Source organism: the organism of the source record quoted next, unplaced genomic scaffold (genome assembly GCF_019419815.1).
Source record: "Pyrus x bretschneideri cultivar Hongxiangsu unplaced genomic scaffold, Pyrus_bretschneideri_v1 Contig8, whole genome shotgun sequence".
Lineage (NCBI taxonomy): Eukaryota > Viridiplantae > Streptophyta > Magnoliopsida > Rosales > Rosaceae > Pyrus > Pyrus x bretschneideri.
Window position 1 is genome coordinate 10,020,209 of NW_025999820.1, and position 20,746 is coordinate 10,040,954.

A 20,746-nucleotide genomic window follows, 5' to 3' on the forward strand; every position below is an offset into this window, starting at 1 on the left:
CTTAGGTTCGGCCTCAAATAAAAAAGGTAGTACAAAAAAAAAAAAAAAGGGTGTGAAGAAAACCACTTAACAATCTAAAGTGCTTTTGTTGCAGTATTCAAGTCAAGTAACTTTTCTATGTGCAAGATTGGTTTGACATATGAACATAGTAACATCACGTTGCGTTGCATCGTGTTGGTGATATGAGGTGAAAAAGGAGCACAAAGAAAAATAAATCATTGTTGATGAAATCAAGTTTTCACGAAAATTACTCTCACGTTAAAAGATGGTACATATGAAAATGCTTTGTATAAATCACTTTTGAAAAGATGTTGTCACGAAAATTATTCTCTTGTAGCTTGATTACATTCACATTTGAAGGGGTAGGAAACTGCTATGCAGGTAGGAGGAAAAGCGAGGGCTGATATGACAAGAGAGAGTCCATTGCCCACTATACTGCATATACCAAGAAATGTCCTGGAAGTTGTTCTTTTGATTTTGGGTCATGACTTAGTTGACTGGGAAACTTTGTTTACGTATAGTTAGGTTCATCTAGGTGTTTAGGTGATTACCGTTTCATCAATCCACGAGATATGTAGACATTTTATCCTCCATCATTTTCTAAGATGAAAAGACGTGAATGAAAATTCTATGTTAAGTTTTGAATGGCTTAGTGATGCTGAGAGTGAATTTCAAATCGGATAAAAAAATAATTTTACATGTGTTTATAAGTAATTAAATTATTTTTTATATTGTTAATTATTTTTATGATGGAATCTTACGTAATGGATAGCCAAATTTGATATCGAATTTGCCATCTATGAGATTCGAATTAAGATCTCTTACTTCCAAGTGAAAAGGAATACCACCATGTTATACCATTAAAATGGAACCGGATCCGCAAAAATTGAGGCTGTTGAGCAATGATCTTGGGCCGTTAAAATTTGATCCAACGGTTACAAATAGAGGACTCCTCTAAAAAAATATAATAATTGTAGCCGTTGAATCAAATTTTAACGATCTTGATTTATTGCTCACGATGTTCAGTTTTTTTGGGACCAGAAGAGGATCCGGTTCCCATTGAAATTTCATGATTGTCCCAGTTTCGAGTTAATTGGCTTCCATCCACAATCAAAACTTTTATATGGGATAGGGTTATCTAAGTCATAAGTAACCAAATTGAAAGTCTGTGTTCACCCAATAAAAAAAAAAGTTCGGAATTCTGTACTCTTTTTCCCCCAAATTGAAAGTCTGGATTGTTTTTTCCCACAACTCAAGTCATATAGTGGAACTTATACCTGCATGGTTTGTAAAGAGTAATGCTAAGAAAATTAAATTTATGGATTAAATTTTTAAACTAAATAATATGAAAATTGATAATTTGATTATTATTTAAACGTTGATAATCGTGTTCATTCTTTATTGATGATACATTATTTAGTTTACAATTTTAATCTATAAATTTAGTCTCTTTATTATTATTCTTTTGGAAATGGTGAGTTCTATACAGATAGAGGATCCTCTTTGTGAGGACCTCGAAAATCCTTTAATAATATTTGTTTATCGTGTATTATGCAATTAGTTTTTGTTAAGTATAGCTTATATTTAATTTTAAATAAAAAATTTACATAATTTATAATCGTACAATATAAAATAAATAAATAAAATTTAAAAATTCTTGAAATCCTAGGAAGTGGATGATGCAAGGATCCTCTCTTCTATACCGATCTACAAATGGAGAACCATGCGTTGAAAGTTGAAACACAAACTCGGAAACCGACGCGCAAGCTCCCATACGCGGACAGCCTCTGCAGGAGGTGACCCCACCCACGTGGGTTGTACGGCCACTTGCTGGATTGAATATTGAGCCCAATGGCTCGTTTGACTAATCCAACGGCAGACATTCACCACACTAAAGTGATTTAAATGGTGAAATGGTGACTAATTAATTACTTGTCAATTAATTGGTGAAATGAGGATAATTATTTCTTTTTGGTATAATTGAAGCAAATCAGTCTTTGTCAACTTAGATTAGATGTTATATATCCCTATACTAGTATACATAAATTTATTATAAACACTAACAACACTACCACACTTAGATTGGATGTGTTTCATACGTATATATATTTCGTGTTTATGCGTATTTATTATGTATTTTGTATTCTTTTATAATCTTTCATGAGTTTTTTTATATCAATTTATAGTGTAAAAATAAAAATCCAAACATGCACATTTGATGGCATGCCAGTGGTTAATTTGATTTCCTTATGTAGAAGAAATTGCATTTCATCGGTACGTATTGCATGAAGGAGGAAAAAATAGGGTGTGAAGAAAACCACTTAACAATCTAAAGTGCTTTTGTTGCAGTATTCAAGTCAAGTAACTTTTCTATGTGCAAGATTGGTTTGACATACGAACATAGTAGCATCACGTTGCATTGCATCGTGCTGGTGAAAAAGGAGCACAAAGAAAAATAAATCATTGTTGATGAAATCAAGTTTTCACGAAAATTACTCTCATATTAAAAGATGGTATTTATGAAAATGCTTTGTCTAAATCACTTTTGAAAAATGTTGCCACGAAAATTATTCTCTTGTGGCTTGATTACATTCACATTTGAAGGTAATAGGTGGGAAACTGCTCTGCAGGTAGGAGGATTCTCTTGTAGCTTGATTTCACGAAAATTATTCTCTTGTAGCTTGATTACATTCACATTTGAAAATTATTCTCTTTATTATTATTCTTTTGGAAATGGTGAGTTCTATATAGAGAGAGGATCCTCTTTGTGAGGATCTCGAAAATCCTTTAATAACATTCGTTTATCGTGCATTGTGCAACTAATTTTTTTGTCAAGTATGATTTATATTTAATTTTAAATAAAAAATTTACATAATTTATGATCGTTCAATATAAAATAAACAAATATGGTTCAATATAATCACTTTATTATATAACCGAAATAAAAAAGTAAATAATTGTAGCTTAGTGATTTCCAACTAATGATAGTGTGATGAGACAATGAATTGACCCAAGAGCATCAGCTCTAAGAATATTGGCGTATGGAAAAAGAACTCGTTGGTAACAAAAAAAAAAAAAAAACAAATTGCTTGATGAAATGATATTCCAACGAAAGAGATGAGAAGTTTCGTGTCAACTTTAATCCCTTCACTTTGTCACAGTCACATTGAAAGGTAGTAAGTAAGAAGCTGCTTCGTCGGTATGTATATAACAAGAGATGGTCCTTTGTCCACACACCATACCATACTGCGTATTCCAATTCTTTGAGAGGCTCTTTTCTTTAGTTTATGGTCTGGCTTTAATTCTCCTATGGCCAATCAACTTGTCCCTTCTTCTTCCTTCACCACTACTCCTTCATGGACATACGATGTCTTTTTAAGTTTCAGAGGTGAGGATACACGCTACAATTTTACAGATCATCTATACCAAGCCTTGGTCCGTCATGGAATCCACACCTTCATTGATCATAGTGAACTTCCAATAGGAGAAAAAATAGCACCAACTCTTCTTGAAGCAATTGAAAACTCGAGAATTTCTGTCATCATATTCTCTGAAAACTATGCTTCTTCAAGATGGTGCTTGGACGAGCTCGTACATATTCTTGAATGTAGAAAGTCAAAGGGACAGATGACAAGGTCAATCTTCTACAAGGTGGATCCATCGGATGTCCGACACCAAAGAAATAGTTATGATGCTGCGTTTGCTGACCATAGCCTCAAATATGAGAATAACCTGGAGAAGGTGCAAGGATGGAGGACAGCTCTTACAGAAGCAGCAGATCTGAAGGGAGCTACTCTCAACAAGGGAGAGTACGTATATTTCTGACCTTCCTGTATATGGTTTTTGAGTTGCTTTACTCTGTATTTCAGAATTTACTACTTCCCTTTACAAAATATTCTTTTTCTCAATCTAATGACATTTAGGGTTGTTTTATATAAATCTTTTTAAATCTTATTAGGCCTAAACAGTCATTATATAAATCGTTTAATAATATGTAGTGTGCTAATAAAAACAACTCAAGCTAATTCAACAATTTTCAAACAAAAAGAGAATAACAGTTATAAATTAGGGCTCAATTGATATTATTGTATTCTCCTTAAAAATGGCAAAATTTTTTTATTCTTGGGAATTTGGAATTTTCTTAAAAGTAGTGTTGCAATTATCTTTTATTTGTATTATTTTTTTTAATAAAGATAACGTCCACCAATATATTTAAATTTATCTTTATTAAAAGGATAATAGAAATAAAATATAAAAATAACGTTTTTACTTTAAAAAAAAAATCGTTTGTTACTATGAATTTGTAGTTGACTGAAGAATTAAGAACTGCTTAAATAAAAATAAGAATTAAGAGGTGTTTAGGGTCCGGATTGGATCAAATTTACTGTTTACCCCCAAAACAATGTCAAATCAATTACGATATAACGATTTAGTTTAGTTGAAACTTGATAAAAATCTGAAACAAACCGAAGCAAACCAACCAACCCATAACCGAAGCTAATATTTTTTCTTTTGCAATTTTTTTTTTCTTTGTTAGTACTTAAGAGTAGCCCAACAATAACAAAAAATTCCAAAATCTGCCATATATTAATCATATTCTAGTAATCTAACCTCGCATCCTAAAATTCATCATGTCATCAAACTTCATCATGTCGTCTAACTTTAATTTAACTCTACGATATCAATATCTTTATATTCAACATCCTTATCTAGTTATTAGCCAACAAGAGTACTAAATGGGTAAAATAAAATTAATATACGAACAAATAAGAGTACTAACTGCAATAAATTCATTATTAGGGGTGAATTTTTTCACCATTTTACCGTACCACCCAAATTACCAACTATACTATACTAATTTTGTGCCAATTTTTTTGTACCACATGTAATGGTGTGCTAATTGTACCATACCAACATAATTGGTATGATTATGGTATTTAAAATCAATATATACAGTACCATAGAAAACTAGAATTAGATGCCTCATTTTATATATCTCATAATTGTATTTTAATAGGATATTTGATGTATTTTTAGAATTTAACCAATTTTTTTTATTATTTAGTTTGTTACTTTAACTTTAGCTTCTATTTTATTTAGTTAATAACATCTATTTGGTTTTTAAACTTAATTTGTATCTTAAATCTTGATGCATGACTTGATTTACTAAATGTGTTTGAAATGTGAATGATGAATCTTGATTATAACTAAATAGGTAACAAGTATATTAGATTATCTCAATGATTGAAGATGGTGTTAAGTAACAACCTAATACGTGTGTATTATATCATGATTGATAAGAAACTTTTACGTCTAAAAAATTTTGGGTTACAACTTAAAAATTTTAAAAATAACAATAATACGTTTTCGGCTAAAAAAAGGTTATCAATGAATTGGAGTATTGAAAAAAAAAAGGTTAAGGCCACCAAATTGGTAGTGTCATTACCGTACCATGCTAACAAAATTAAATGTGTCATTGTTTTTTTTAACTGGTAGGTATGAAGCTGCATTTATTAACAACTTCATTGCGGAGATTTCAACCGAACTATTAAATCGCACATATTTGCATGTGGCTAGTTACCCAGTTGGAATAGAGTCTTGTGTAAAAATGGTGGAAATGCTTTTAGGTGTCGGTGGAAATGATCGTCGTGTAGTTGGGATTTGGGGGACATCTGGAATAGGCAAGACAGCAATTGCAAGAGCGGTTTATAATGCAAGTGCTCATAAGTTTGATGGTAGTTGTTTTCTGGCAAATGTTAGAGAAACATTGACATTGAATGATGGCGTAATCAAACTACAAAACACTCTTCTATCTAAAATTCTATGTGGTAAAAAGTGGAAAATTGTCGATGTTCATCAGGGAATCAACCTTATTAAGAATCGGTTGAGGCAAAAGAAGATTCTCTTAATTCTTGATGATGTGGATAAATTGGGGCAGTTAAAAGACTGGGTCGATGTCGATTGTTTCGGTGAGGGTAGCAGAGTGATCATAACCACAAAAGATAGAAAATTGCTTAACTTTTATGGAGGTCAGTGGATATATGAAGTCCAAAAGTTAGAAGACGACAAAGCACTTGAGCTTTTTAGTTGGAATGCCTTCAAAAGAAATAGACCTCCAGATGATGATTATTTGAGACTCGCACAACGTGCAATAGACCATGCTCAGGGCCTTCCGTTGGCTCTTAATCTAATGGGTTCTTATCTGCGCAATGAAAGTATAGGTCGTTGGCAAGATGTATTGAACAGTTACGATTCTTACGGTGGAGAACCTTATACAGAACCTTATACAGATATTCAAATAATACTTCGAAAAACTTATGATGCCTGGGATTGTAACTTGCAAAAAGTTTTCCTAGACATTGCATGTTTTTTTAAGGGTGAAAATAAAGACTACGTGTTACAAATATTAAGAAGTTCGACGCTCAAAGTACGTCAAGATTGTATTGAAGTACTTGTTGAGAAAGCCATCATAACTATTGAATATAATCGGATTTTGATGCATGACTTGTTAGAAAAAATGGGTAAGCATATAGTTTACGAAGAATCATCCACTGAACCAGGCAAGCGGAGTAGGTTGTGGCATCATGAAGATGTGCGTGATGTTCTAATTGATTGCAAAGTAAGTAGAATATATGTTCTTACATAATTACATTTGATTTAATTGGCATGATTTAGAAAAGAAGAAAAAAAGATTTTATTGTGACTTGTTTGTTAACATTATTTCTTTTTCCATCTTAGGGGACAGAGAAAATTAGAGGCATTGTTGTGAATCTGCCCAAACCAGATGAGATACCCTTGAATCCAAAAAGCTTCTTGAAGATGGTAAATCTTGAATTTTTTATAAACTATAATGCACACTTTTCAGGACGGGTTGATTATCTGTCCAACAGTTTGAGGTTGATTGAATTCGGTGGACGACTCAATATTGATCAAAAGCATACGTATGTGCTCAATTTGCGGTCCAATTTTCATCCAAGACATCTCGTTAAGTTTGATGTGTCATACAGTGGCATAAGACAATTGAAGGAATTTAAGGTACATACTTTAAATTATTTTAAATCATATTATTATTTAAACATATATTTTATCTCCCAAAAAAATACTCAAAAGTGTTTTATTATATTCTTTTTAAAGCATGTGAACTTTTGTTTTGTTTTTGTGTTTGGTTTTATAGAATTTGGCAAAGCTTACATGGATGAATTTAAGTGGTTGCGAATTCTTGGAAAAAATCCCCGACTTATCCGGAAGCCCAAACATAAGGAAGTTGGATCTAAGAGGCTGCACAAGTTTGGTCGAGGTTCATGATTCAGTTGGATGCCTTGATAAACTTGAAGTCTTGTATCTTACTGGGTGCTCTAAGCTTACGGGGTTTGCAAAAAGACTTGGATTGAGGTCCCTACGTTTTCTTAATCTCAATGGTTGTAGAAGTCTCAAGAGTTTCCCAGAAATAGAGGGCAAGATGGAATCCCTACGCTATTTGGATATGGAAGAAAGTGGCATAAGAGAATTGCCATCAATTGCTTATTTTACTAACCTTGAGCGTTTGAACGCAAGTGGTAGTGAGTTGCAAAATATCCAACTCCTCCCTTTTGGAAAGAAGGTGAAGTTCGATGAAGTTTCATCCTGCAGTACCGATGTACATCTGTATCTTGATCTTTCAGGATGCAATTTATCAGAAAGTGATTTCCTTGTGCCTCTTGTTTGCTGGTCCGCATTAGAAGAACTTGATCTGTCGAGAAACAATTTTGTTAGCCTTCCGGATTGTATTAGCAAAGTTGTCAACTTGGAGTTACTTTGCTTGTGGGATTGCAAGAGGCTTCGGGAAATTCCAGTCCTTCCACCAAAACTAGAAGAGTTACATCTGCCGGATTGCACGTCATTGGAGAAAATTCCAAAACTGCCGCCGAGGCTTCAGTTTCTTAACTTGTATAACTGCTCTGGACTAAGTGGCGATGAGGTGGCAAAGTTCGAAAACAACTTGTTGAATGAGGTTGGTCTCTCTTCTTCTTAATTTATGTTCAAATGAAAATTAATTTTGTTGGTACTTGAAAGAGAGATCAGATCACAAATGTTTGTAATTTGTTAACTATATATATCTACTATTGCAGGAAATTCGTCCGTGCTATGACTTCCGCACTATTTACCCAGGCAATGAAGTTCCAAAATGGTGCAGCTATACATCTAACCATCCCACAACCTTTCAACCTCTACCAGAATATGAATCGGATGAAGATGACTGGGACAAAACATTTGCTGGAGGCAATGAATTTCGTTTTGAATTTCCTCTAAAATTACAAGTGGGGGAGATGTTAGTAGGATTGGCTCTATGTTTTGTTGTTGAACCATCGACTAAGCTTGATTGTGGTATTTACCCGTCTATTATCATCAACGGAAAAAAATTGCTTCGTTATGATATTCGTCCATGGCATGGCCCACTAATGAACGAAGTTAATTTATGGTATGATGAGGACATATGGGCAACTCATGTGAGGCTTGCGTTAATGTCTTTATGGGACTTTGCCCTGAAACCGGGGGTACATATTTGTCAATTTGTATTTCGATTCCAGAATGGGTGTCCCGTTAAAAGCTGCGGCGTGCACTGCCTATTGAGACCAACGAGCAGTCTTGGGATGAGGCCTCATCCACGTGGATCCTCAGATATTGTCGATGATGAATATGATCAGGAACTGCAATGGATCAAGTTAGTTTCTGGTATTGAGGAGGATGAGGAGCAAGAGCAACCGTCCGACTGAGATGATCATCCAAAACGCTGGCAGATTGATCTCAATGTTCCCTTTGATATTGAGGATGAGGAGCAGCTTCACTTGTCTCTGAGACCAACGACCAGCCTTAGGAAGAGGCCTCGCCCACGTGGATCCTCAGATATTGTCGATGATGAATATGATCAGCAACAACAATGGCTTTCCTCATCTTCGGAGCCAGCAGAAGATCATCCAAAACGTAGGCAGATTGATCCCAATGTTCCTATTGATCTTGAGGAGGATGAAGAGCAGCTTCACTTGTCTCTGAGACCAACGAGCAGTCTTGGGATAAGGCCTCGTCCATGTGGATCCTGAGATATTGTCAATGATAAATATGATCAGCAACAACAATGACTTTCCTCATCTTTGGAGCCAGCAGATGATCGTCCAAAACGCTGGCAGATTGATCCCAATGTTCCTTTTGATACTGAGGAGGATGAGGAGCAAGAGCAACCGTCCGATTCAGATGATTCGCATTTCTGATTAATTAGGAGTTTGGGTACGTACATATTTGTTTGCACTTTACTAATATCTAAAACTAAGAGGCTGTTTGATGACCATTTCAGTTTGCAAACCGAAAACTTGTTTGATCTATTATCTTGCGTTTGCCTTTCTGGCTTTTTATTTTATTTTATATATATCTAAACTACATATTACTAGAACACTCATGTCAAACAAACTTTTATGAAATTCACAGCTTAACCCTCTACTTAAAACTGAACATGAATAAGAAATATGGACAGAATTGTAACTTCAAACAATCAAAATTTTGTTTTTTTTTTTTTTATTTCAAAACCTTACCCAAATCTCTAATTAAAAAAATAAAAATTAAGTCTCTCTCCCTACTCTCACATTCTCTCTTCCTCTCTCATTCTACTTTAAAAACAAAAATAAAAAGTTTTCATACACACTTAGTGTGTGGCCATATGCTAGTATATGATAAAAAAAAAAATTAGTAACTACTAAAACTCGATTGGTAACAACTAGCGACTGTAACAAAAATCTACTTATCACAACTTCAAATCAAGGACTAATATCTTCCATTCTACCACTTACAGTTGCTTTTCTGTTAACTAAAATCTAAAAATATCATCAATAAAAAACGGAAATATCATAAAGCTAATCAAATCAATTGTAAGTCGTTTCTACAAGATAAAGTCAAATGCCAGCAATGGAGAAAAGCTTCTCCAATATGCTCTTCTCAGTAATACAATATTAGTTTTCAATCTGCAGAAACAAAGAATTCATCTGTAGGTGAGTAAGCCTACAGATATCTGTGACTGTGAGTGAGTAAGCCACAGCCCTCGACTAACAAAACCAAAGTCTAATTACTTCAAACAAACAAGAATGGAAGGAAAACATACTTCATATTCGTATACCACAGAAGTAGACAGAGTATATAAAACCTATAAAGAACTATTCGTTTCACCCCAATTTATCTACCTCCATCATAAATTATTTACTTTGTAAACTATTTCATATTTGTTTCCCCTCTTTCACTCACCTTGACCTGCCATCATACTCTATGAGTTTGACCGCAGTGCTCAAGCAACACCTATACGACTCACAACTCTTCTACATGAACTAACTTGAAAAATGTTACCATGAGAATCGGGAGAGAACATCTGCACTAGTAGTTAACACGTACAAGCTTTGCATACCTCGGTTTACTTGTAACTTTGGACTGACATCGAAGGATAACGTGGAATCAATAGGATCATTGCCTCCTCAGCAATTTGTTGATAAATGAGAACAAAAATGAATAGGATTATACATTGAAGGGTTAATATTCTAGAAATCACAAAAACATGGAAACCACAAAAGTCGAGCATCCAAAAGAAAGGCATGATGTGTACCTTTTCAGTTAAATCCAGGCCTTAATTTTATTCGGATATATGAATTCAACATTAATTACCTAAAAACTTGGTTTTATCCGGATATATAAACCTACAAGGAGAAATGAGATTATAAGTACTAAATTTCTACAAGGTGATCAAAGAACTACATCATTTGGATGAACATGTAAAGCAACTACTCCTCCTCTGTTCCTGTAGGACTACTGTTTTATCATCAGTCGGGGTTCACAGAATTTTGTCCAAAACTAAAAATGTTTTAAGACACCGTAGGCTGCAACTTTAACCCAAACTCCATCCCAGTAAATCTAACCAAATTAAATTCGTTAAGGCAACTGCAGAATGAGGTTTTCATCGGCCAGGAGAAAAAATAAAAAAATAAAACGAACGGAAACGAGGCAATTTGTGAGTTTCTAGGGTTCTATATGTGACTTACGTATTAACAACCAGAAATCGCGGTCTCAAACCTCTGAACTCGAAGCTCCAATATTCGAAATCGCAGCCTCAAATCTCTGAAATCATAGAAATATAAATTATTCCTGAAATCAATCCAATCAGTTCTTCGAAAAATAAAAAATAAAAAAAATCAGAAAAATGAAAAATAAAAAGCGAATCGAAACAATTCAATCCAATCATAAGAAATGATTCAAAATTACCTCGAATCTCAACAGAACAAAACCCTAACAGAGTCCTCTGCAGATCGAATTCGTACTAGACTAGTGGGAAACGAGTCGAAATTGTATTGAAAGTAGAATATCTCTGAAATCGTAGCTTCTAACCTCTAGCTCATATCAAAATCGACGGAAAAGCAATGGGAGAGAGCTCGACAAGTTGGAGGGAGAGAGGTCGACGAGTTGGAGAGAGAGCTCTCGACGAGCTGGAGAATTTGTTTTTTCTTGGTTAATATATATACAGTAGATGAAACACAATGTGAGCGTAAATATACAAGATTTTTTAGTTGGAAAGTATAGGGAAGACGGAGAAACGTGAACAAGTTTATCTATATATATATATATATATATTTTTTTTTTTTTTAAATTTAGAGATATGTTAGGTTAATGTGGGTGGGTGAAGAAAAAAAACAGAAAACCTAAAAATTTCGTTTATTCAAAGTTACATTATTATCATGATTTTATTTTGTGATAAAAAAATTACATTATTTTTTTCCTTTCTTTAGGGGGAGAGATTTTGTTATCATGTAATTTAGATAAGATTATATTTTGAGAGAGAGCAACTTTTTTATTTATTTGAGAGAGAGATTAAACATATTCACGTCATATGCAATGTTATGATTATTTTTTAATTGCTTTTCTGTTTATAATTTTACTCTAAGTCTCTATATTCTTATTTTTACGTTTTAGTTTTATGTCCTTTTTTTTTCTCCTTGGTCAATTTCTATCTCTTTCTTCTCCTTTCTACCCATGTCTTTCTCTCTCTGCACATTCTTCTTTGTATTTTTCTTTCTCTTGTCTCTATTCTTCCTCCTCCTACATCATTATCTCTACTAGTACTAAAAATTTTGAAACTGATCTTTTCATAGTGCTGGAATTTTAAAATTAATTTGGTAGAAATTTTGAAACTGACCTTACAGAAGTGCAAAGAAAATTTGAAAATAATCTTGCAGAAGTGCATAAATTGTGAAACTGATCGTTCAGAAATGCAGAAATTAATTTTTACGGATCTAAAATCAGTTTGAAGTTTTTATAGATAATGTCACTTTATAGTTTTGGACTAGTTTATCACTTTATAGTTTTGGCCTCGTTAACTAACAAGTCTATTGAGGCCATAGTTGAAATTTTAAAATTTTGGTTTGCTTGATTTTGGGCTAGATTTGTTGAGGTTTGAGCTTTTGTCTCTCCTTGAAATGATTCAAAACTAGTGAAGTTCTATGAAATATATTTTGTGTTGTTTTAGTGTTCAGAGATTTGGTGACCATTGTGTGTATTGCAAATTTTGAAGTGTGGGGCTAAAGCTGGAGCTCCATCATGTTTATACGTTTATGAACTTAGCAGGATGGTGAATTTGTCGTTTTATCTTTCTCCAGGGGTTAGAGAATGCCTCGTTCGGACGATCAACATGGGTTATCAAAATCTTATTCAGGAGAGCGATTTTCTCCGGATTGTCTTAGCTTTATAAGGCCAATCCCTCAACCTCTTGCCAGTTGGCCCTATTGTTGAGGATGCAAAGGCATTGCTAGACCAGATCACTAGAGTTGTCATCACCCATATATGCCGCCAAGCGAATGAAGCAGCGCACTGTCTAGCCCGCTCGACACTTCTTTGTAATGGTTTTTTTTTCTTGGTCTGAAAAACCTCCTGATCTCTCTTTTGTGTATATCTCTTCGTCCATTTGGTCTTTCAATAAAACACTGCTGATTTTCAAAAATAAATAAATAAATAAATAAGAAGGTGAACCCTTTCTGTGTGCCTTTCACAACCACAAATATGGGTTCTGCCGTGCTCGCCATGGATCCTGCGAGATTATAAGATATATGTATTCGATGCAATACTCTTACAATTCGTGATGGCTGCTGATTTTGTACTTGTCCTTTTAACTGATATCTACTCTTACACTTGCAGGGTTGGATGGTCCCAAACTATTCAACCTCTACTGCTTGTGCTACAAGCAGCTTCCGTACTTTGAATTCGGCAAATCATTTCATTAAAGCCAATGCAGTAAGAATTCCTACAACGATCCGACCAAAGCATCACGCCCTTGGGATAGTGTAATGCGACCAATAACTATGCTAGATTCATTTATTCTTTTATTTCCACTGTGATTGGTTATATGATGAAACTTCTGTAAATATTGTTACGAACAAGAATGGTAAAAATCATCGAAAGGCATGTCATACATTGGTTGTCTCAATGTGAATTTGTGTTGGAATCTAGTCAGCTTTTTTGAAATGATGTGTCGTAATTTATAACTAAACCTAGTCATGTCTATTGAGCTTGAGAGTTGAGTTTCTTAGTTTTAGAAACGTTTAACAAGTGCAGCTTTTTAACGAAATCTTGTTTTTGGTTTTTGCACAGAACCATGGTGGCCTTGTTATGGGGGATGGAGCTGGCGTTTTGCCTCTAGAAGAGTTAGAACATGCTAAGGTATTTTCTAAATCTATGACTTTGGCAATGGCACTTGGGTGTCTGTCTAGATATCCTTTTTTTCTCTCTGTAGGATCACATCGTCTGTAAGGTTGTAGGTGCAAAGTCCGTAGGGACATTCTGTATCCTGTGGTTCCCTCAAGCTCTATGGTCTCATAAACACGTTTTCTAATCATTCATCTCTATCTTACTATGCAATATGATGTTTTTTTATTAATTTCCTTGGAAACAGGGGCCGGGGTTATTCTTTGCATTGAAAAGGCTTTAGAACAGTCTGGGGTGTCTAGGGAAGATGTTAATTACATTAATGCACATGCTACATCCGCGCCGGCCGGAGATCTCAAGGAATATAATGCTCTGATTCATTGTTTTGGCCAGAATCCTGAGGTAACAACAGTACATAGCATGCATCATCTGTTTTCGTAATTCCTGTATTTCCGTGTTCGATGAGATCTTTACGTTTTACAGTTGAGAGTGAACTCTACAAAGCCCATGATTGGTCACCTACTGGGAGCATGTGGTGCTGTAGAAGCTGTTGCAGCACTACAGGTAACTTACGTGATGTTTTCAACTTGGAAAAACTGTACAGTTTTTAGACCTTATATACGCAAGGACCAAGTACAATTCTTGTTTGTTTGGCTTGAAGTGTAGTTCTTGACATGTTATCTTCTTTTTGGGTAGACGATACGAACTGGGCGTGGTATGTTGTCTTCGACTCCCCTTGTCGCACTTTGACAAGTATATAATGTCCAATGAAAGTATATTTGGAATCCTCTAATGCGCCAATTTACTTCTACAGTAGGTGGGGAAGAAGAAAGTGAATGTTAAGTTGCGGATTAATGTATGGGTCATGATTTTGGTTATGTTTTGGAATTGTACCAAATAACTTTTTTTGGCGGGGTCAGAGAGGATCTATATATATATATATATATCGTTTCCTTTTTTTTTTTTGGTCACATATAGAGAAATATAAGACAATTTTATTGTTACAAAAAAATAGCGGGTATTACATAGGGGCACGAAAGTATTGTTGCTAAAATTTGGGTTGTAATGGTTTAGAGAAAATTGTAATAATAGTTTTTCAATGTTAACCTAATTAGAGTATGGATTTCTCAACTAAAAATCCATAATCATTGATTCCTTAACTCATAAAAAAGTGCAACTATGGTCTTTTTCGTTAACTCTGTCAGAATTCTGTCAAAATAAGTGATGTTGGAAGGACCATTGCTACAATTTGATTAAAGTTGAAGAACTTCAATTTGGTTAAAGTTAAAGGACCATTTGAGGGATCATTGCTGCAATTTTTATCATTTGGTTTTCCATATTTGTCCTTTAGTTGAATTTTACATGCGTGACATGTGACTTATTTTGATATAAGTTCTAACAGAGTTAACAAAAAAAGTGGAGCCAAAAATATCCCAAAAATTAGGAGGGTGTAGTCAAATTAAGATTTTAAGGGATTTTAAAAGTGATAGATTTGATAGGATTTAAGAGGATTAGAAACTTCTACAAAATTTATATGGATTTTTAAAGAATTTGAATGGATTGTGGTGGAAAAAGTTGAAATCCTACGGGGTGAGGTTGGATTTTTTTAGTCTTGGTTATATATACTTTTGGTTCTCAAATTCCACAAAATCCACAACTTATAGAAATCTTTCAAAATTTTAATTTTTTTAATACACTTAGATTTGTTTGGATTTTAAAATCTTTTAATTGACTACACTTAGATTTTAAAGGATTCTAAATTTCTTTAATTGACTCACCTAGATTTGAATGGATTCTAAAATCCTTTAAAATCTTTTAATTGATTACACTAGAATTTTAAAAATGTTTTAAAATCTTCTCAAATCCAAGTTTAACTACATCCTCCTTATCTAAGACACGTGAACTTTCTTCTCAAAAGATAAAAATACCCTCATTAAATGGTTTGAGCAAAAACCATTTTTTTCCTGCAACCTGAAGCTGTTGTTGTTGGGCTGCGCCCAGCCTCCCCCAGACGCTGGGTTACATGGACAGCACCCCGATTTTTCTAGGCTGCTCCAACCTCGACGCAAGCCAATTTTCGGCTTGTTTTTTCTTCAAAGTGTACCCAACTATGTTAGGATGCCAACGGCTAAATTGGTTCTATTGACACACCCCAACTCCAGTGTACACCAAAATAGGCGTGATGACTAGATCTGGCATTTTCAATCCGATCCGACTTGATCTTTTAAAGTTAGTATTCGGATGAGTGATAAACGGATCAGGTAATTAACAGGTTAACCCGTTAATCACCTATTACATAACGGGTCATTTTAGATGAACCCGCAAAATCCGTTAACACTTGTTATTGAGAATTTTTGTGTAATTTCAATAGTCCTACTAGAAAACCCTCAGCTGAAATCCCACTGCAGTGATTGATGAACGTGTGAGATGCGCAGGTGCAGAAGAATAACAATACACCCTCAGTTCAAGGAATACTCGACTCGGATGCTCCTCCTCTCTTCTTCTTCCTGCTTTTTATCCTTTTTTTCTTCCATGCGCAACTTTGCCCTCGGCGAACCGTAGCTGGACTTCTTACTGTAAATATGGAGTTCTTGAAGGTTGAGGGAGACGAACAGTCGGCGAAGTCCAGAGTGCCAGTGAAGAACTGCAATGCTAGAGAGAGAGAGAGAGAGAGAGAGAGAGAGAGAGAGAGAGAGGGAGGGAGGAAGGGAGATGGAAGTAGTAACGGCTAATTCAGACGTGAGTGGTAGTGTTAATTAATTTCGGTTAACTTTTCCGTCGGCTTAGGCACACCTGAAGTGAGAACATAATAAAAGGAAATGTCAAAATGTCCAAATCAGCAATAACAGTAAAAAAAACAAAACAATTGCTGCAATGTTTTTCAAATAAAAAATCAAATTTGATGTAGCATGACATGACATGAAATAAGTTCTCTCTTGCTGTCAAATTTGACAGCAGCTATCAGATCTGCCTGCCTTCACTGAGTTACTGCTCTGCAACAAAGCCTTATACAGCCTGACATAGTTCGATTTTTCGATTACTTCCCACGAAGCATCGAGAATGTCACATACTGTGAGGTCCTCCCCATCCTGAAAAGTCACCAGCTCCTCCTCTGCCTCCACAGCTTCCTCTTGCTTCTACTCTGTTTTTTTCCACATCTTTTTGCTCACTTTTTGCAGTTTGCTTGCAGTAAAAGTAGATGAAAAGCAGGAAAAACACCAAAGTTGTCGATGGAGTCAGTGCAACGATCAAAGTCAGCATTTGGGTTTTGTTCATTATGTAAAAAAATGCAATTTCTTCATGTGAAATATTGGAGGAAAACCCAATTGAGGGATCTGGCTTTGATGTGGGGAGTTGAGAAAGTGATGAACATATTGCAGGTGTGGATAGTTTTCATGGAGAAAGACTTAATGCAAGTAGGAGTAGGAGACAAGGAAATTAATAAAATAATAGTTTAATAAAAAAAAATAATGTGGTAAAAAAATATTTAATTTGACAAATCAAATGAAAAATAAAATTTTAAAAAATATCAAAATACCACATACATTGTCAAATTTAAATTTTATATTTAAAAATTGAGAAGATGCTCTAAAACGTTTGTTTCAGAATTTTTGAATTTCTGGCGCCTGTGGGTTGGCAGGCAGGGAGGACGGGGGTTGGGACCCACGCTCTGTTAAAGACACGTGTCCCCCTGCAGTAGTCACGTTCTGTGTTCTCCAACCGCAAACGGGACGTGGAGCTCGAATACACAGGCAGAGCTCCAATATTAGAAACCGGCCCGAACCTAACAACAAAGCCCAAATTAAAAATTGGCCCGCAAATAAAAAAGAGTTATAGTCTTTTTGTTGGGAAGTGCTTCTAAAATGTCTGCAAGTACTTTTAGTGAAAGTGTTTTTGGGTAGAAAAAGTACTTGAAGTGCATTTTGGTTAAAAACACCAGGAAGCATTTCAAGTGTTTTTCCATGATTCACTTGTATTTTTGTTAAGGATTTGTCTCGAAAACACTTTCTTCAAAAGTTTTTTTCAATTATTTTAAAAACACTTCCAAACACACCTCATTAAATGTGCTAACATGGGTTATGCCACTAGTTAGCTTTGTCCGGCCTCCGCACAACTAAACTTGAATTTAACTTCAACTCTATACAAATTAATGTAGTTCATCGCTGACTTTCCTGGCTTCTGCTCTTTAAATTAATGTGCATATAAGCATACATGTTTATCTCACTTTTTTTTCCCTTAACCTTGTGATGTTTGTTCGATCTGTTTTTCTTAACCTGATTATATCACAATTTTATGCACTATCGAATCTCCAGTATCGTTATTGTTTATGAGCTAAGGTAATCGAGTTGTTGAGTGGTGCAATCTACATGTAAATGACAATGAGTAAGTTGAAGGGCATTTTTAGTTAGTTCAGTGAGTGAGTTCACTTTAATAAATGAAATTAAAAAGTATATGATCAATAAACGGTATAGTTTTCTTCACTTATATGTAAAAGTTCTCAAATTTAACTTTTACAGATGACGAGTTCAATATTTAATTATAAATATGAACAACAAATTATGTAAAATAAAAGAAAAATGTAAGCACTTTTAAATTGGAAAGCGCCTTGAAGAATTACGGAGCGATAAAAATAAATAAATAAATAAATAAAGGCTTTACCAAATGCTTGACGTCACAAATGTCAAAGCAGATGGTAAACTTTATATCCAGGCGAACCAATGTGCAAGGAAAATTCAAAGGGTACAAACTCAAATTCCAATATCAAACGGTTTCTGAAATTAGTTCATATCATTAAGATGATTTATAAAATTAAAATCGATCAATATAGTATTTGAAAATGTGTCTTAAATTAATGTGGTTCTTTCATTATAATTTTGTCAAAATTTTATTATATGCTGATGTGATACATAAATGAGTTCTGCAAGTCTAATTAAATTAAAAATAAATTAGGAATTGGTTTACTACAAATTAATAGAACCATTTCTGTCAACCAAAAAGAGGTGAAAATGCTATTTAGTCTTCTATCACAACAAAAAAGATAAAAACAGTAACGTAATTTTACAAAACAAAATTTTGCAGTTTTTGGTTTGGGGGTGTGAAAATACCTTTCTGGCGTCTACGTGATAAAAAAGAAAGCAACAAAGGCATGCGTACTAAATGGTTAAAGCAATACCAAAAGAATTCCAAAGGCTATGTAAAAGGTCCTGGTATGAACTATGACTTATATTCTTGATGTATTCGAAGATGAAAGTACAAACACCTCTTTGTGTAAAGAGGTAGACACTAGAGAGAACAATGTTTGTGGTGTGTAGCATCCATATGAGAGAGGAAGAACATAAGTCTCCTCCCTTATGGTGTGACAAAGGGTTTAACACCAAAAAATCAAAATAAATAAGTTCGAATTTTATTGGAGTCAACCTCTGAGTAGAAATAAAAAGGGAGTCTCAAGCCAACAAGACTCCCTATTTTGCGAGGGTTGGAGAAGGAATGTCTATCATACGTAGTCTTACTTTTGCTTTGCAAATATGCTGTTTTCATTACAAGAACTTGTAACCCGTTGGTTATAATGGAGCAACATTTCCACTGCGTTCAGGTTCGCCCTCAAATAAAAAAGGAAGTACAAAAGATAAAAAAAAAAAAAAAAAGGGTGTGAAGAAAACCACTTAACAATCTAACTTGCTTTTGTTGCAGTATTCAAGTAACTTTTCCATGTGCAAGATTGGTTTGACATACGAACATAGTAGCATCACGTTGCATTGCATCGTGCTAGTGACATGAGGTTAAAAAGGAGCGAATCAGTAAAGAAAGATAAATTATTGTTGATGAAATTAAGTTGCTATGAAAGTTACTCTCACATTAAAAGGTGGTATATATGAAAATGCTTTGTATAAATCACTTTTGAGAAGAAGTTGTCACGATGATTATTCTCTTTTAGCTTGATTGCATTCACATTTGAAGGTAGTAGGTAGGAAACTGTTTTGCAGATAGAAAGAAAAGCGAGGGCTGATATAACAAGAGAGAGTCCATTGTCCCTACTACACTACATATACCAAGAAATGTCCTGGAAGTTGTTCTTTTGATTTTTGGTCATGACTTAGTTGACTGCGAACCTTTGTTTACGTAAAGTTAGGTTTCATCTAGGTATTTAGATGATTACCGTTTCATCAATCCAATAGATATATAGACATTTTATCCTCCCTCATTTTCTAAGATGAAAAGACAGTGAATAAAAATTCATATGTTAAGTTCTAAATGGTTTACTGATGTTAAAAGTGAATTTCAAATCGGGTAAAAAAGTAACCTTATATATGCTTATAAGTAATTAAGCTACTTTTTATTTTATTAATTGTTTTTATAATGGAATCTTACGTAACGGACAACCAAATTTGGTATTGAATTTATTCTTTACAGATTCAAACTTAAGATCTCTCATTTATGAATGAAAAGAAATATCACCCTATTATACCGTTAAAATTTCATGATTGTCCCGGTTTCTAGTTCCTTGGCTTCCATCCACAAACAAAGCCTTTATATGGGATAGGGTTCTTCTAAGTCATGAGTTACCAAATTGAAAGTCTGTGTTCACCCAAAAAAAAGAAAAAGAAAAAAAGAAACTCTGTACTCTTTTTCTCCAAATTGAAAGTCTGGATTGTTTTTCCTCCAACTTAAGTCATATTGTGGAACTTATACCTGCATGGTTTTAAGTTTGACTTTTATAAAAAGTAATGTTACGAAAATTAAATTTATAGATTAAATTTTGTAAATTAAATAATATGAAAATTGATAATTGAATTATTACTTAAATGTTAATAAACGTGCTCATTTTTTATTAGTGACACATCATTTAATTTTTAATTTTAATTTATAAATTTAGTCTCCATACCATTACTTTTTTAAAAATGACAAGTTTCATACTAAAAGAGAAAATTTTTGCCGGATTCTTTTTGTGAAGATCTCAGAGATCCTTCAATCACATTCGTCCATCGTGCGATCACTTTTTGTTAAGTACAGCTTATATTTAATTTTAAATAAAAAATTTACAATA

At 34.1% G+C, this 20,746-nt stretch overlaps 2 protein-coding genes and 1 long non-coding RNA gene across 10 annotated transcripts; 2 read left to right on the plus strand and 1 right to left on the minus strand.

Annotated features, from left to right (window-relative positions):
- The first annotated feature begins 3,211 nt into the window (after nucleotides 1-3,211).
- On the plus strand, nucleotides 3,212-14,488 carry LOC103935340 (disease resistance protein RUN1). Of its 7 annotated transcripts, XR_007254957.1 has the most exons (11): nucleotides 3,212-3,809; nucleotides 5,497-6,619; nucleotides 6,739-7,035; nucleotides 7,175-7,990; nucleotides 8,109-9,261; nucleotides 12,660-12,896; nucleotides 13,195-13,340; nucleotides 13,648-13,716; nucleotides 13,949-14,103; nucleotides 14,185-14,265; nucleotides 14,398-14,488. XR_007254957.1 is itself a non-coding variant. In XM_009345100.3 (5 exons), exons 1-5 carry the CDS (start codon nucleotides 3,310-3,312, stop codon nucleotides 8,751-8,753), a joined length of 3,381 nt encoding a protein of 1,126 aa, XP_009343375.3. In that variant the 5' UTR covers nucleotides 3,212-3,309; the 3' UTR covers nucleotides 8,754-9,356. The 7 variants fall into 7 exon arrangements, 1 of the variants encoding a protein (XP_009343375.3); XR_007254956.1 differs by having other exon boundaries at nucleotides 14,185-14,488; XR_007254959.1 differs by having other exon boundaries at nucleotides 13,195-13,290; nucleotides 14,185-14,488.
- Nucleotides 8,999-12,660, minus strand: LOC103935312. 2 transcript variants are annotated; one of them, XR_007254963.1, is made up of 4 exons: nucleotides 11,272-12,660; nucleotides 11,052-11,127; nucleotides 10,424-10,709; nucleotides 8,999-9,989 (listed from the first exon to the last, which is right to left on the minus strand). It is a non-coding gene; the product is annotated as an uncharacterized LOC103935312 (long non-coding RNA). The 2 variants fall into 2 exon arrangements; XR_007254962.1 differs by having other exon boundaries at nucleotides 10,424-10,950.
- On the plus strand, nucleotides 13,139-17,401 carry LOC103959105 (3-oxoacyl-[acyl-carrier-protein] synthase II, chloroplastic-like). Its single transcript, XM_048575245.1, has 7 exons — nucleotides 13,139-13,153; nucleotides 13,195-13,290; nucleotides 13,648-13,716; nucleotides 13,790-13,838; nucleotides 13,949-14,103; nucleotides 14,185-14,265; nucleotides 17,342-17,401. Exons 1-7 carry the CDS (start codon nucleotides 13,139-13,141, stop codon nucleotides 17,399-17,401), a joined length of 525 nt encoding a protein of 174 aa, XP_048431202.1.
- Nucleotides 17,402-20,746: the final 3,345 nt, after the last annotated feature.